We start from the raw sequence: 14,917 nt of genomic DNA, 5'->3' as shown, positions 1-14,917 counted from the left end.
TGTTTTTTTTTTTTTTTTTTTTTTTTTTCTTAGCATCTAGCTCGCTATTATAGTTCTGCATTTGTTGCATACAAAATCCATGGGTCTGTTTAGTTGGATCAAATGCCTGAGAAAGCTCTCTCCGAAAGTAACCCCGTATTTTCTAAATATCTGAAAACTAGAACATGCTAGCAATTTTTAATGGACTGTCACGAAACTTGAATGATGAATTTGTTACTCATATAAGTAATATGTTAGGCGGTAGAGTGTTTGAAAATATGCTTTTCTTCTAGGTTGGATGCAACCCTAATGAAGATGTCGCCATCTTTGCGGTAGACTCATTAAGGCAGCTGTCAATGAAATTTCTTGAGAAGGGAGAGTTAGCCAACTTTCGCTTCCAGAAAGACTTCCTAAGGCCTTTTGAGCATATTATGAAGAAAAACAGGTGTGATGCACTGCAATGACTGTGTTAGCTTGCTTTAGTCCTACTTAAAGATATTACTTGGTGTGGGTTAGATTGTCACGTACATGGAAGCGGCACAGTTACTTTGTGCCAGTGTAAAATTGTGCCACTTGTGAAATTCATACTTTTCATTTTTTTTAAGATCTCCAACTATTCGGGACATGGTAATACGCTGTATTGCTCAGATGGTGAACTCTCAAGCTGGTAATATTCGTTCAGGCTGGAAGAATATCTTTGCAGTCTTTCATCAAGCAGCGTCAGACCATGATGGGAATATTGTGGAGCTGGCCTTTCAAACTACAGCACACATAGTTAGTAAGTAATGCTTGACAGATGAGAGTACCAAAATTAGCTTAGCTGCTGTGCTTCTGGTTTAAAAGGCCCATCTGAATAAGACTTTCGTATTTCCAGATAAATAAACGCAAGATCTTGCACCCAGTCTGTTCAAACTCTGCAGCTAGGTCTTCCCTGTTAAGTCTCCTGATTTGCTATGGACAGGAAAAACTAGATATACATATCCTGCTACAGAACTTTGGATGTTTGGAATAGATTTAGTAAACTTGTATGTTGCTCCATCTGTCACAGTAGGTGGTTCTGGATTAAGGAACACATTTCACGAACTTCCATACCAATTCAGTATCATATGGTAGGAAACATAAACCTTGTGACTGCTGCTTGTAGAGTTTAGTTTGTACAGGCTATATCTTTTCTAAAAGTCTATTTGAACAACATACTGCTGCCACTGTCAAAGAAATACAATTAACTCAAATATTCTTTAAATAGACCTTCAGTATCGTAGCTTTCTTGCATGTCCTGAAACTGCCCTCTTCCCATTAAATAATGTGGGGGAAAAAGAGCTATGGACAGTATTAATACATGCAAATAGTGACAACACTCTTTTTGCTAACTTGAATTGCATAGATCATGGGAGTTGTAGTTTGTTCAAAAGCTTGTACATGTTGGATTTGTTTTGTATTTAGTCTGGCCCTTAAGTCTGAAATCTAACTACTTTTTCCTCTCTTGCTACAGAATAGGTAACTTAGGTAAATTTAGGTGACTTCATTCACAGCAGAGAAGATAACATCAAGCTTTACTGCTATTATTTCTCAACATATTTTAAGAATTTTGGGTTGCATGTGCTGAGAGAGGAAACTGAACCATATAAGAAGCCATAAAATAATCCTAGATTATAAAATTGGTAATTACCCAACTTGAGAAAATGAGATGCTGACAAATTTGGGTGGTGGGGTGGGATGGGAAAGAATGCAAGGGAAGGCAGAGAACAGTATTTAATCCAGAAGATCTGGTCCTTTCATGTTTGTCCATTCGGTAGTGGTATACCATGGCTGACATCTGTAGATCAATGCCAGTTTATCTATGGATTTCAATATCAGTAAATTTTATGAAGTGTATTTGTTTGTTCTTTGCAGCAAATATTTTTCAACAGCACTTTCCAGCAGCAATTGACTCATTTCAGGATGCAGTAAAATGTCTTTCTGAGTTTGCCTGTAATGTTGCATTTCCGGACACCAGCATGGAAGCTATTAGACTTATTCGGTATTGTGCTAAATATGTTTCAGAAAGGCCACAGGTATTTTCTTTTAATTTTTACCCTTGTGTATTCTTACACTATCTTCTACTGTTAAACTGAGACTAATCTTGTAACTAAGAGAGAGCTTTCAGACTCAAACTTCAGTCTCCCAGCAGGAGGTGTTTGTGTTAAAAGCTTATACAGAATTAGCAGTCATTTTGGTATTATGTAAGCAGTAAACTAGGACTAATAAGAAAATTTTAAGTCTCATCAGTCCGAATTGGAAATAACTGAATGAAATAGTCCTTTTTTTTTTTTTTTTATGATGATGTTAGGATGACCTGGAAAACAATACTTCTTGTTCTGTCACCCTAATTATATCTAGTTAAATTGGTTAAAAACATGCATATTTTTCTACATTGGTCTATTGTGTGACTTAATATACTAATCACTTTGGTGAAAAGAGCCTGGAGTTAGATTGCATTCATATGTTACCACTGCAAGACGTGCATGCTGTATCTAATATGCCAGCAAAGTGTAGACTGGTTTATGCCAAACTTAGATTTCCTTATTACCTATATTTATATAATTGTTGCCTGCCACTGTTAAACTTGCTTTCTAAAGTTCAGACCTCTGCAACTTGTAAAGCCTTTAGCAGAAATTAAGTACAACGGGTTTAACTGCTTATTTTTCATATTTTTCTTCCCAACCTTTTCACAAGTAAATGTCTCAGATTTATATTTACATTTTACAAGATTTGAGTGTTACAGTAGAAACTAAGCTAACTTTTTAAGTCTATCTGTGCCACTAGTAGTATCTAAATCTGTCAGAATTAAAGATTTTTGAGATTTTTTTTTTTTTAATCTTTTTTTTTTTTCCTTGCCCATCTCCAAGGTATTAAGAGAATACACGAGTGATGACATGAATGTTGCTCCTGGGGACAGAGTATGGGTCCGAGGATGGTTTCCCATTTTATTTGAACTTTCTTGTATCATCAATCGTTGCAAATTAGATGTTCGAACAAGGTAATAAAGCTTTTTTTTTTTTTTATTCAGTTAGTGAAAAGATCACAGGTACGCATTTTAACGTCTTTTCCTCTTTTTCTTTGGGTTTGTTTATAGAGGCTTAACAGTGATGTTTGAAATAATGAAGAGTTATGGCCATACCTTTGAAAAGCACTGGTGGCAAGATCTGTTCAGAATTGTGTTTCGAATTTTTGATAATATGAAACTGCCTGAACAACAAACAGAGGTAAAAACAAAACAACAACAACAACAAAAAAAAAACAAAAAAAAAACCCCAAAAAAACCACAAACAAAAGCAAGCAAGCGTTAGAGTTTGTTTTTAAGAACTCAGACAATCAAGGCAGCAGTTTGTGTTGTCTTGTCAGTATATTTCTACCCCATACTGCTCCAAACGTAAGCATACGTTGTATTCTGCTGTATTCTGTGGTATGTATGAAACTTGTCATAGTATCCAGTGACTTATCTGTCTGTTCTGTCTGAATATTTTCATGGAAAATATTCACACTTTGTTGTGAAAATGTATAGTTTTCTGAACAATATTCATGTGGCCAACTAAATGCTTCTGACAAGATGTCTGCAGTAGTGAGGCTTTTTAGTTTTATCTAAATTCTACTCCTCGGAGGCTACGTCCTTTGTTGAATAGCCATGTATAAGCCAAGTGCTATTATCATAGAAGAACCCACATAAAAATAAGGACTTTTCATTTTTTCTCATAGAAATCTGAATGGATGACCACTACATGCAACCATGCACTTTATGCAATTTGTGATGTATTTACGCAATTTTATGAAGCTTTAAATGAGATCCTTCTTCCTGACATACTTGCACAGTTACACTGGTGTGTAAAACAAGGTAGCTTATTTACTTGTATCTTTTGATTAATGTATTTTTTAAATGCTCATTACTTGAGAAGAGGAAAGTTAACTGAATTTTGGAAGAGTAAAAACTACCATTAGGACAATATGTTATGTAATAGATGGATGCAGTATCTTAAATATTGGAGGATCATTCTATTTAATTGGTTAGACAGCTCTTCTGTTAATGTATTTATGGTGCTATTGTGACAGAGCAAAAACTTTTAAAGAGTTGTGTTTAATCTTCTACCGACAACCTCTCTCCATTTCGCTGCATGAATAAAAAACCTCATTTATTAGCAGATATATATACATGTATGAGTTATGATTTTTTTTTTTCTTCCCCCTGCCAACCATCTAGTACTTTTAAATATGACTTTCTAAAGAATGTGTTTTCTTTTGAGCTCCAACTCTTATGCCTGAAATCCTGTGTATTGCTAGCATGAAATGTGGGGTAACTACCTTGCAGGAAATCATAAGTTTCTAATTGGTGCTTTTCCTTCCTTTGTCTCACTGTATGCTTTCTTTCTGCTTCTCTCCTGTCCTTTGTCTTCACTGTTTGGATTTCAATCTCATCAAGTCTATTTTTAAACACTATTTTTAATTCAGTAGGTTCCTAAGCTTGATATTATTGTAATATACTTTATAAGTAGGCTTTAAGCTAATATACCATGTGTTTCACAATATTGGTAAAAATGTTTGGTGGAGCAGTAATAGACAATGCTTATTTTTTCATTGATATTGTAGAAGTTGATAAATATGGAACATTTCTTTCACAGATAATGAGCAGTTGGCTCGATCAGGTACAAACTGCCTAGAAAACCTGGTAATATTAAACGGACAGAAGTTCAGCCCTGAAGTCTGGGGCCAAACATGCAATTGTATGCTAGAAATCTTCAAAACTACTATTCCTCATGTGTAAGTTAATAAATTTAATTCTCATACTAATACCTGATTCCAGAGCAACAATACTTACCTTTTTTTTTTTTTTTTTTTTTTTTTACTTTGTGAAGCTTGCTAACGTGGAGGCCTGTGGGAATGGAGGAAGATTCATCTGAAAAACACTTGGTAAGAGTTAAATCAGTGCAACAAACCAACTTGAAGGGTTTCGTGTTAAGTTAGCTTTTGAAATAATTTATTGTAGTAAATACACTTGACCACAAATACTGAATTGACATTAGCTTGTATTTGGTGTCATTGTAAAATAAGATATAAAGAATGGATGCAGGAAGCCTTTGAATCTAAGATTAGTGAAGTAATCTGAAAACTGATAGCTGGTTGGTAGTTAGTGTTTTGGATTGCTAGAATTGTTCTGCATTTTCTTCTAGGATTTAGACCTAGATCACCAGTCTTTAAGCAGCATGGATAAAAATGCTTCAGAAAGAGGACAAAGTCAGTTTTCAAATCCAACAGATGAGAGCTGGAAAGGTGGTCCTTATACAAGTAAGGAAAACATGCAAGTTTATTAAATGACCTTTTATAGCCACTCTTGGTCCACTTCTGTAGTTCTGTGGAGAAAGTTTTTGGGCGCTTAAATTTGGGGTACATCTTTACAACTTGTGTTTATGCCTTGCGGAGAAATTTTCTCTTTGTAAGATAATTCACAGCATCACTAAATGTCACTAAAAATACTAATGGTAATGTAGTGTTTTGCTAGTCTGTTGTAAGTGAATTGTCATAAGTTGCTTCTGAAACTTGTGTTACTCCATTTCATTAGACCAGAAACTATTTGCTGGCCTCCTTATAAAGTGTGTGGTACAGCTGGAACTGATACAGACCATTGATAATATAGTGTTTTATCCAGCAACAAGCAAGAAGGAAGATGCTGAACACATGGCTGCAGCTCAGGTACCATCAGACTTATTTATAATCTTGTTGTGGCAGTAAAGTACAAAGACTATCAAATAGTCTGAAGTGTGTTTACAAAATAGAGCATACAGTCTCTTCCTTTTTCTCTCAGCGCTACCCTGAATGTGTGTGTCATTACTCTAAGATGCGATTTTTTTTTTTGACTGCCTCCAGTGTTTCCTGGCAGTCTGCCTGTTGGATTATTATATTATCATTATTTTTATTATCAATATATTATATTACCATTGTTTTTATAATGTATACATAGTCATCAAGAATGTTTTTTGTTTGTTTGGGGGAGAGCATTCTTTTCTGTTGTTTAGCCTGAGTGTCTTCATTTAGCCACAGTTGAGGCTTTGCTCAACCTCTAGGTGTTTATGCAGGAGGAGATGCAGAAGTTGAACTTCAGTAAGGTTAATGGTCAAGGTTTAACTCATTACCTGCCTCATAGAGGTCCTTGTCCCTGAAAATTCTGATTCTAGGGAACAGTGCAAGGTAGCTCTTGCTTGGTGATATTGTGAAGGCCCTAAGCTAGAAGTTTGGACTAGTGCATTCAGGTAGTGTTTTGGGGATGGTATAGTTAAATTCCTAATGAAATTAGCTAAAAATGCTGAGCAATTTTCATGAAACGTGACATTAGCCAAAGATGGGGAATTTCTACACTATGCAACACTTAAACTTGTGCTATTTTTGTGGTTCATTTTGATGTTTTTCAGAATTCAGCAGACGTACTCAGCTCCTGGAGGAGAGGAAATGTTCTACATTGTATTGCTATGACTTTTTAATGCCTTTATAAGGGAGGTTCTTACCTTGTTGCTCTTGATTTATTTTTTTTTTTCTTATCAATAACTAGGATAGATCATAACTGCTCTCTTTTAAAATATCCTACTGAAAGGAGTACAACCCTGGTATTTGACAGGACCATTCTGCTGTGTTGTATTGCACTAATATTTCACTTGTACCTAAAAATGGAATCTGTAGTTAGTGGTATATGGTCTGTGAAATATCAAAGTCTCTTTAAGTTTATATAAAAAGAATGTTATTGACGTGCCTCTCTCGTGCACATGTGCGCGTTCTCTCTCTCCGCTCCCCCCCTTTAGCGAGATGCATTGGATGCAGACATCCACATTGACACAGAAGACCAAGGAATGTATAAATATATGTCTTCACATCACCTCTTTAAGTTACTAGATTGTCTGCAAGAGTCTCATTCATTTTCAAAAGCCTTTAATTCAAATTATGAACAGCGGACTGTGTTATGGAGAGCAGGTGAGGCTTTTTTTTAGTTTTATAAAAATACTGAGCTCCACTTACAGCTTTAGCTGTAGACATACAAACGTATACCATTGCAATAATCTGCAGTTAATGTGACAGTGTTGCATGCTTTTATTACTTGTCTCCTTCCTGATGACTTGAATAATTGTTTGCTAAATTACCTGCTTTTTTGATTAAAGTAGAGCTACACAGTTAGTACTACTGTAGTTAAATATCTTTACAAATAGATGAGGTCTCAAATCAAAATCAAGGAGGAGGAGATACTATCTGGACAAGAAATCATTATTGTTCACTAGTGGAGGTATTGTTGATAAACTTTACTTCTTGGCTAGTAACTACAAATGTGATTGTTCCCTCTCTCCCTATGTGTAACTGATTTCTAGGGTTCAAGGGTAAATCAAAACCCAATCTCTTAAAACAAGAGACCAGCAGCTTGGCTTGTTGCTTGAGAATACTCTTTCGAATGTACGTGGATGAAAATCGCCGAGAGTCCTGGGATGCTATACAACAACGACTGCTTAGGTAAAAGTATCAGCCTGGTTCTGATGTGTTCTGTTTTCAGCCAGTATGGTGCATCCCTGGATACAAATGTTTGAAGTTGCTGAGCAGAGTGTGAAAAGTATATGGAGAGACGGGGGGGGGGGGGGGGGGGGGGGTGTATGTATGCGTGTATATATATATATATATGACCATTCTTCATAAAAAGTTAATTTAGCAATAAGGAAGCAACCTACTTGGAATAAATGAAGCACCTTCTTGCCTGAGATAAGCGCTTTTTTTACAAAAGTGGTGGTGTATGAATACTTTTCACATCTGAGTACATGATATTTAATAGGATACAGTAATCTAAATAGAGTGCAGTATAAGCTGCTGTATACCTGGAACTTAGGTAAATGTAGAAAATTATGTTAAATGAATATAAAAAGGTAGTGGTGTCCCCTTTATTTGAAAAGTGAGTTGTTGGTACGTGGAAGTTCAGAGTACTAATCTCTAATCAAATGTGAAGAACTCTTAAGCTTGCTGTTGGCACTAAAGCAGCGGATTTCAGTAGCAATCTGATTTATCAGCATCTATGGACATAGTAATCTTTTTAGTGTGCAAAAGGGGAGGTTCTATTTCTTCTTTAATTAAAATAGTGCCCCAAAAAAAGCCTTATTAAGTGGTACAGTTTGTACCTTGTGTTGACAGTCTACAGCAAGGACCAAAAATTTATTAATACAATAGTAATCCCTCTTTAATCTGTGATGCTGAGCTCTGCAGATCTTCATTAAAGCAGTCTGGATTTGGAGGGAGAACTCTTTCATGTTGCTGTTGCCTAAGCTGTCCCAGTGTAAGGATCAGGAAATAATGTTTGCAGGTTGAAGGTGACAACACTTTAATCACAGAATGTTTATGAGGAAAATCAGACTCTTCTGCCTCTGACTCCATGTTTCTTTGTTGACAACATGAAAACTATTTCAGTTCAGTTATCTGTAACAACTACTCTAACAGAAAAATCGAGACAAGTTTGTGTAATTAAAGTTGTTGCATTTGATTGAAATCTTTCCCATGGGAATGCATCTTGTTTGAAAACAAAATACACTGAGAGGACAAACAGTGCCTGTTATAAAAACTTTTAATGGGTTTTCTTTATGGTTTGTCCAAACTGTGTCATCTCTTTAGTGTATGCAGTGAAGCCCTGGCGTATTTTATTACTGTGAACTCAGAAAGCCACAGAGAAGCTTGGACCAATCTCCTGCTGTTGCTTTTAACAAAAACACTAAAAATCAGTGATGAAAAGGTAAGAACAGGCTGGAAGTCATGTCTGTTTGCATTCAGGTATCTTTTCATTTCTGCTTCTGTTGAATTTAGTCTTTATTATCATCAGTATTGCAAGGTGGCTAGTTTGCTTACTCACATAGTGTGTACTCCCCTTGAAGTGATTGTTACACCTCCATTTTTTTTTGCAAGCATTCTACATTGTAAAAATCAGACTGTGTCCAAGAAATTCACAGCTATATAGAAATATTGGTAGAAGTACTGCAGAGCTTTCACATAAAAGCACAAATATTGTGCAATAAAGGATGGGCTTGTGCTGTTATTACAGCTGCACAAGAATGGTAAAGGTAAATTTCACCACTACAAAATTGGAATTCTGGTTCCTTGACAGTGATGGCAAAAAATAATTTTGAGGATCTTGGCTGTCTTGAGGAAAAGGTGAATGCAAATATTCACTACGTTAGGACATATAGAGAAACTTCTGGAAGTTGCTTACCTTTTTTTTTTTTTTTTTAACTTCATCTTTTTCTGAAGCGTATGTTTTCCTGGTGGTTTTTTTCTGTATTGTAAAGTGTGTAATTTCACTTCACTGTTGCGTAGTTTGGAATGTTTTATTGCAATTTACCAATATTTTAAGAAATTGGTAGTAGTGGTAGCTTGGCTGCTCCATGTAGCAGCAATTCAGTAATGTCCCTGTGGTTATGGTGTGTTGGGAGAATAGTCTTAACTCTCTAGATAAAATGGCAACTTGGCCATTCCTTAGTACACAATCCCACTATCTTTTTATTGTAAAAGTTCTGTGGAGAAAGTGTTCCATTAACTTTCCCTATAACTGATACTGAGCAAAGGAATAGAGGAAAAAACATACTTCCTGTTGTGTAAATTCATGACAGATTTGAATCTTGAATCCTGTTTGCAGTTCTGATCCCCCATATTGAAAGGGGTATAATGGAGCTGGAAAAGAGTTGGGAGAGTGTAACAGGAATAAGGGATATAGACTGACTCCCATACATGGAACTGTATGTAGGTTAGACTTCTACTCAGTTATTTTTTTATCCAGAAAAGAAATAAAAATGAGAGCTGCATAAAGTCATTAGCATGAAGAGAGGGAAAGGACTGAATCATTATACTGTAAGAGACAGTGAATGAGAGTTTTGGAGATGGCAAGTCACTGCGGGGGAGGGGGGGGAACCAAACACACACATAATGGAGATACTTTTTCACACACCAGTTCAGCTGTGTAAGGCTTCATTATGTATTGTGAATGGTATTTTAAAAAGGCTGGAGAAGCAACTGGACAAATTCACACCAGAGGGCAGTGTTTCTACAAGTTGTCCCTAATACTACCTCTAGCCTGAGAAACCCCTGAGGCACAAAATAGTCTGACTCTTATTTTAGGGAAGTAATGCCAAATGCATGCTCTGTGTGTGGTTTCCTGTAGGCATCTGCTAAGGCTGCTGCAGAAAACAGACACTGAGCTTGATGGCCCTTTGGCCATCCAGGAGGGCCTTTGACTGAGTGAGACCTCATGTTTTAACAAGCTGATGTAGCCATGAATGTGGAAAAACTCTGTGCTTTCCTATAGTAATAGAGAGTAATGTTCTTTTTTCATACCTTCTTTGATAGTTTAGGGCACATGCTTCAACATATTATCCATACTTGTGTGAAATCATGCAATTTGACCTGATTCCTGAGCTTCGAGCTGTGCTACGGAAGTTCTTCCTGCGTATCGGTGTTGTGTTCAAAATCTGCATAACAGAGGAGCAGATACGGACAACTGGGATGAATTTACCTTCATGGTAGCCCTAAGTAGGGTTGGTTACTTCAGCTTGTACATAAAGCTATGTTCCAGAGATGGATTAAAATGGATGGGAAAAAATGGGACCCTGGTGTATCAACACAGCAAGTTACTCTTACCACAATGGCATCTGGGGAGGAAGAAGAAAATCCTGTTCTGTCCATCCTACAAAACTATCAGCAGTTTTATTTAAATTATTGCTTACAGAGTTAATACAGTAGATGTAAAGCCTCTTTGTTTCAATGCTAGTCATTCTTATGATCAAGTCTGTTTCTTCTAGTCCTTTATCAATTGTTCAGTCTTGCATCCCAGCTAAATCTGATAAATCAGCTGGATTCCTCAATAGAAATTATGCCCCTTGGAAATAATGAATATAGTTGTATAGCCTTGTGATGTTAGCACATGTGTTCATAATAAACTATACCACAGTGGCTAATGACCACCTAAGATCATTCTGGGTTTTTCTTTGTGCGTACATGACTAGACCAGGCAGTGTGTTACAGTTTTTGAAGTGGACAGCCTGTAGGATATTTGGAGAAAGGGTTTTCCTCCTGTTTAGCAAGTAATTTTTACAACTTTTTTTTAATATCAGTGCTTCATTTTCTGAGACTTATTTTTGTTTTTACAGAAGGTTTTACATCAGCAGCACAGTAACATCTGCTCTATTTAGGTTGTTAGTCTTGAGTTAAAGGCATATTTAAAAAAAAAAAAAAAAAAAAAAGACTTTCAAACTTTCCATTTAGTTTCATACATTGCCAGATCATGGACAGAGCATATACAGTAGTATTATAAACAAGGTTCAGAACAAATAAAACCACCTTTTTTTACCCTTGAGTACAATGTATTTAGTAGTAATAAGTCTGTTTAGCAAGAAGGCCTGTCCTTAATACGTATGAGGTTCTGTCTCTTTTTACTGCAGATCTGCAACTTCTGATTTGTCTTTTTGTGCAAATGATCTTTGTTCTCAACTATTAGTTCCTATCGTGATCTAAAAAGAAAATAAAAATGGAATTGCCATGAAACTGCTCTAGCAAAATTTAACACAAGTTCGTTCATGTATTGTAAGAGTTACCAATACACTTCTATGCTTTGAAGGTATCTGTGATGCAAATGTGACTTAGCACTGCAGCTTAATTTGCCCTAGAGATTTTTCTTTCTTTGAAATGCATCAGTTTCCTGTGACAACTGTTTCCATGACAGAATACCAGTTTACAGTTGAAGTACTGCAGGACTGAGGTCTGTCCTTTGAAATAATTTTAATTTCAAGTTTTAAGACTTCTCTAAACTGGAAGAGTGTGGCAGGATGGGAGGAGAGGTTCCACTTTCTAAAATAATGTAAACAAAGGTGTTATCTTAACTGCTGTGCTATCCATAGTAGCAAACCTAAAATATAACAGTATTAGGAAAAAAAAAAAAAAAAAAAAAGAAAAAAACCCAAACAAAAAAAACCAACCAAACAACCTACTTGAATGATATTAAGTGTTTAACCTGTTATTTTGCTTTTTAAATTGAGTTTCCTGGTAGGGTGGCCTTAGTTGTAGTTGTCTTGGGATATTCCACTCTGAGAGCTGTTGGGATTCTTTCTTTCTTTTTTTTTTTTTTTTTTTTTTTTTTTTTTATGAGCTATTTCCAAAGGGTTCATATGGTGCTTTTCAGTAAATCGGCTTGTTCTACATAAGCATTGTTTGGGAATGGTTTTGCAGTCAATAGTAGTGATAATGCTTTCACATTTTTATTTTTACTTTTTATTTTTAACCAAAGAAAAATAAATGGTGATTGCGGCTCTTTAACTTTTAGACACCCATTAGATAAAAATCTATACACTAATATTTAGTAGAAGGGAATATATGGCTATATTTTACAATAGGAAAAGACTGAAAAATAAGCAATGCTGATACTTAACTTGCTGCATTTGAAATGTCCTTTTGCTTGCATTTAGTATAGTTGCTCATTCCCTGGTAATGTCACTTCATCAATTACAGTAAAAATGAAGCATTTCTTTTAATTCTATTTAAATCTGTAAGAGTAGTCTATTCCTTTTCTTATGGTCCTAAAGAAAATATTTGAAACTTTGTTCTTCAGATTTTGAATGTGTCACTGTCTCATTGAATGTATACCCTTATCTCCTATCAAAACAACAAACTTCTTAAAGTTGCATGCTTTTTCTGTGTTGTACAGTTTTGAAAGCCTTACAACTCATGTCTTGAAACAAGTCTCTTAATTTTCAGATCTTACATTACTTTACAGTTGCATTGTGGGCTTTCTTTACTGTAACGTGCAACATTTGTACTATCTCTGCATATAGAATAAGGGCATTTAATCAACCCTCTCCTTCAGCCTTAGTTCTGAGACTGTTCTTTTACTTAAGTAAAGCTTTTATTGTATTTATACCATTTATAAACTGCTGAAATTAGGTATGTGACATCAAAATATCCTAGGCTCTGTAGTGCATGAAAGAGAAGCAGGACTGGAATGCAATTGGATTGTAACAGCCTTAATCCTGTCAATTTTCTGGAATTGATTGTACATGTTAAAGCAATAAGAATGGTATGTTAAGTGTAATACCTGAAACAGTTGTATTCACATCAGGTGTTTGGTTTCCCTTATGCAGTCAGAAAGACCATAACCCATAGACATCTTAATGAAGCTAAAAATGCTGAGCCAAAACTCCTGCAGTAGTCACTGCTGGTTCTGATCTTGTCCTGACTCTGCTGACATAGACTTCATCTGCCTGTAGTGGTTTTACTGGCTTCAATGGAACTATGACTGAGAACAAGGTTCTGTGTCAGCATATCCTGGTAGAGATCGAGACATCTGTGCAATACATGAAGTAACAAAAAGTAACCTCTTAGACTTTTCAAGTAGTGTTATGCAACAAGTTAAACTATAAACTGATTTACCTGTAATGGTATAAATATGGAGACTGCATGATATTTGTTATTACTTCTTATTTTGGAACCCTCTAGGAAATAGTTAGGCGGGGAAGGATGCTAATGAGGAAAACCCTGAAAACTCCCTTTCATGTTGACTATTGTGTTTTACAGTACAAGAAAATATTATTTTTACAGTGCTTTGTTATCCACGTCTCCCATCTGTAAACAGAACAATCTGAAACAATGTCCACAAATACAAGCAACCACCCCCCAAATTTTAGCTCAGTCTTACTATTAAAAATGAGAAAGATTAAAAATAGTAACTTTTAGTCTGAAGTAGAACTAAGCTTTTTCTGTCAAAAGTGCAGCTCCCTTTAATATGTAAATTCAGTTTGTTCAGCACCTTTAATGTTATTTCTGTGTAAAATGTATGTTTTCATGTATTTAAAATGCCTAAGTTTTTTGAAGATCTCCGTATTAAGTGCATTTAATATCAATAATTTAAAGAAGAGCATTCCTTGCCCAATGGATGTATACATTTTTGAGAGAATACCAAAATTATATAATATGAAAAACTATGTAAAGTTTTCTACATGAAGATACTATGTATAATACTGTTATAATATTCCATGCTTTAATCAAGTGGTAAATCAATAAAGTTTTAAGAAGTGTTGCTTGGTTTTGTTGTCATGTAGTTGATTAGAAGGTTTGTGAGCCTCCAGCCTGCTCTCCTCCCCATGAGTCTAGATCACTGATGAGAATTAGGGGCCTTTCCCGTATAGGGGCGTTGGTTGGTTGTTTTGGGTTTGTTTTTGGTTTTTTTTTTAACACACCACTCCCTCCTGCCTTCCTCACTCGTCCTGGCTGCTCTTCCTCTCCGTCGCCCTGTCCCCTTTCCTTAATCAACAGAAGGGCTCCTGCCCTCCGGCCGCACCTGCTCCCTGCCCTCCCCGGCCCCGCGGCCCACGCCTCCTGCCCCCAGACCCGTCCCTGCGGGCGCTAGGCCGCCTCCCCGTACCCCCGGCCCGGCCTCCGCCTGCCGCGTCCCTCAGGAGCCGCTCGCCCCCCGCCCCCCACGACCCTCGGGGCGGGGGCCGGTTCCCGCGGCGCCCCAGAGGCGCCCCGGGGCCTTGTGGGAAGAGCCTGGCCATTGGTCGGCCGTCCCCGTGGGGGAGCGCGGCAAGGATTGGCTCACAGAGGAGCGCGTCGGAGAAGGAGAGGCCGCTGATTGGCCCGGCGGCGGAACGGTGTCACCGCCCTGCGTGATGCGGTCACGGTGCCGTCGCCGCCGCGCCCTCTCACCGCAGTTTGAATGTGAAGCGCAGCCGGAGCTCTCGGAGCCGCCGCCGCTGCCGCCACCGCTACCGCCGGGGGGGAGTCGCCAGGTGAGGCTGGGCCGCGCCGTCCGGCGATGCTGGCGGTAGGGCGGCCCGGCGGCCCGCATGGCCCGCAGCCGGCCGCCGCTTCGCTCCGCGCCGGGCTCGGACGCTGGGCCCGCGGCGCAGCGAGAGGC

General features: G+C 37.4%; 2 protein-coding genes across 3 annotated transcripts in view; both read left to right on the top strand.

The window, feature by feature from the left end:
- Window positions 1-11,289, top strand: part of ARFGEF2 (ADP ribosylation factor guanine nucleotide exchange factor 2) — a 35,892-nt gene extending 24,603 nt beyond the window's left edge. Inside the window, exons 26-39 of one of the 2 annotated variants that reach the window (XM_030008877.2) lie at window positions 273-424; window positions 585-757; window positions 1,873-2,033; window positions 2,868-2,998; window positions 3,095-3,224; window positions 3,715-3,850; window positions 4,632-4,770; window positions 4,866-4,920; window positions 5,181-5,295; window positions 5,570-5,700; window positions 6,801-6,969; window positions 7,359-7,497; window positions 8,638-8,755; window positions 10,360-11,289. In XM_030008877.2, the coding sequence (XP_029864737.1) occupies window positions 273-424; window positions 585-757; window positions 1,873-2,033; window positions 2,868-2,998; window positions 3,095-3,224; window positions 3,715-3,850; window positions 4,632-4,770; window positions 4,866-4,920; window positions 5,181-5,295; window positions 5,570-5,700; window positions 6,801-6,969; window positions 7,359-7,497; window positions 8,638-8,755; window positions 10,360-10,536 (1,926 nt within the window). In that variant the 3' untranslated portion in view covers window positions 10,537-11,289. The other variant, XM_041122430.1, reaches the window with a different exon arrangement.
- Window positions 11,290-14,640: 3,351 nt separating this feature from the next.
- CSE1L (chromosome segregation 1 like) overlaps window positions 14,641-14,917 on the top strand; it is a 31,136-nt gene continuing 30,859 nt past the window's right edge. The window contains exon 1 of the mRNA XM_030009184.2: window positions 14,641-14,789. The gene's annotated coding sequence lies outside the window, so the exon portion shown is untranslated. The remainder of the gene's footprint in view (window positions 14,790-14,917) is intronic.

The sequence above is a fragment of the Aquila chrysaetos genome, chromosome 3, assembly GCF_900496995.4.
Source record: "Aquila chrysaetos chrysaetos chromosome 3, bAquChr1.4, whole genome shotgun sequence".
Taxonomy (NCBI): Eukaryota; Metazoa; Chordata; class Aves; order Accipitriformes; family Accipitridae; genus Aquila; species Aquila chrysaetos.
The sequence above is the reverse complement of the archived record's forward strand: the minus strand, read 5'-3'. Positions and strand labels throughout refer to the sequence as shown.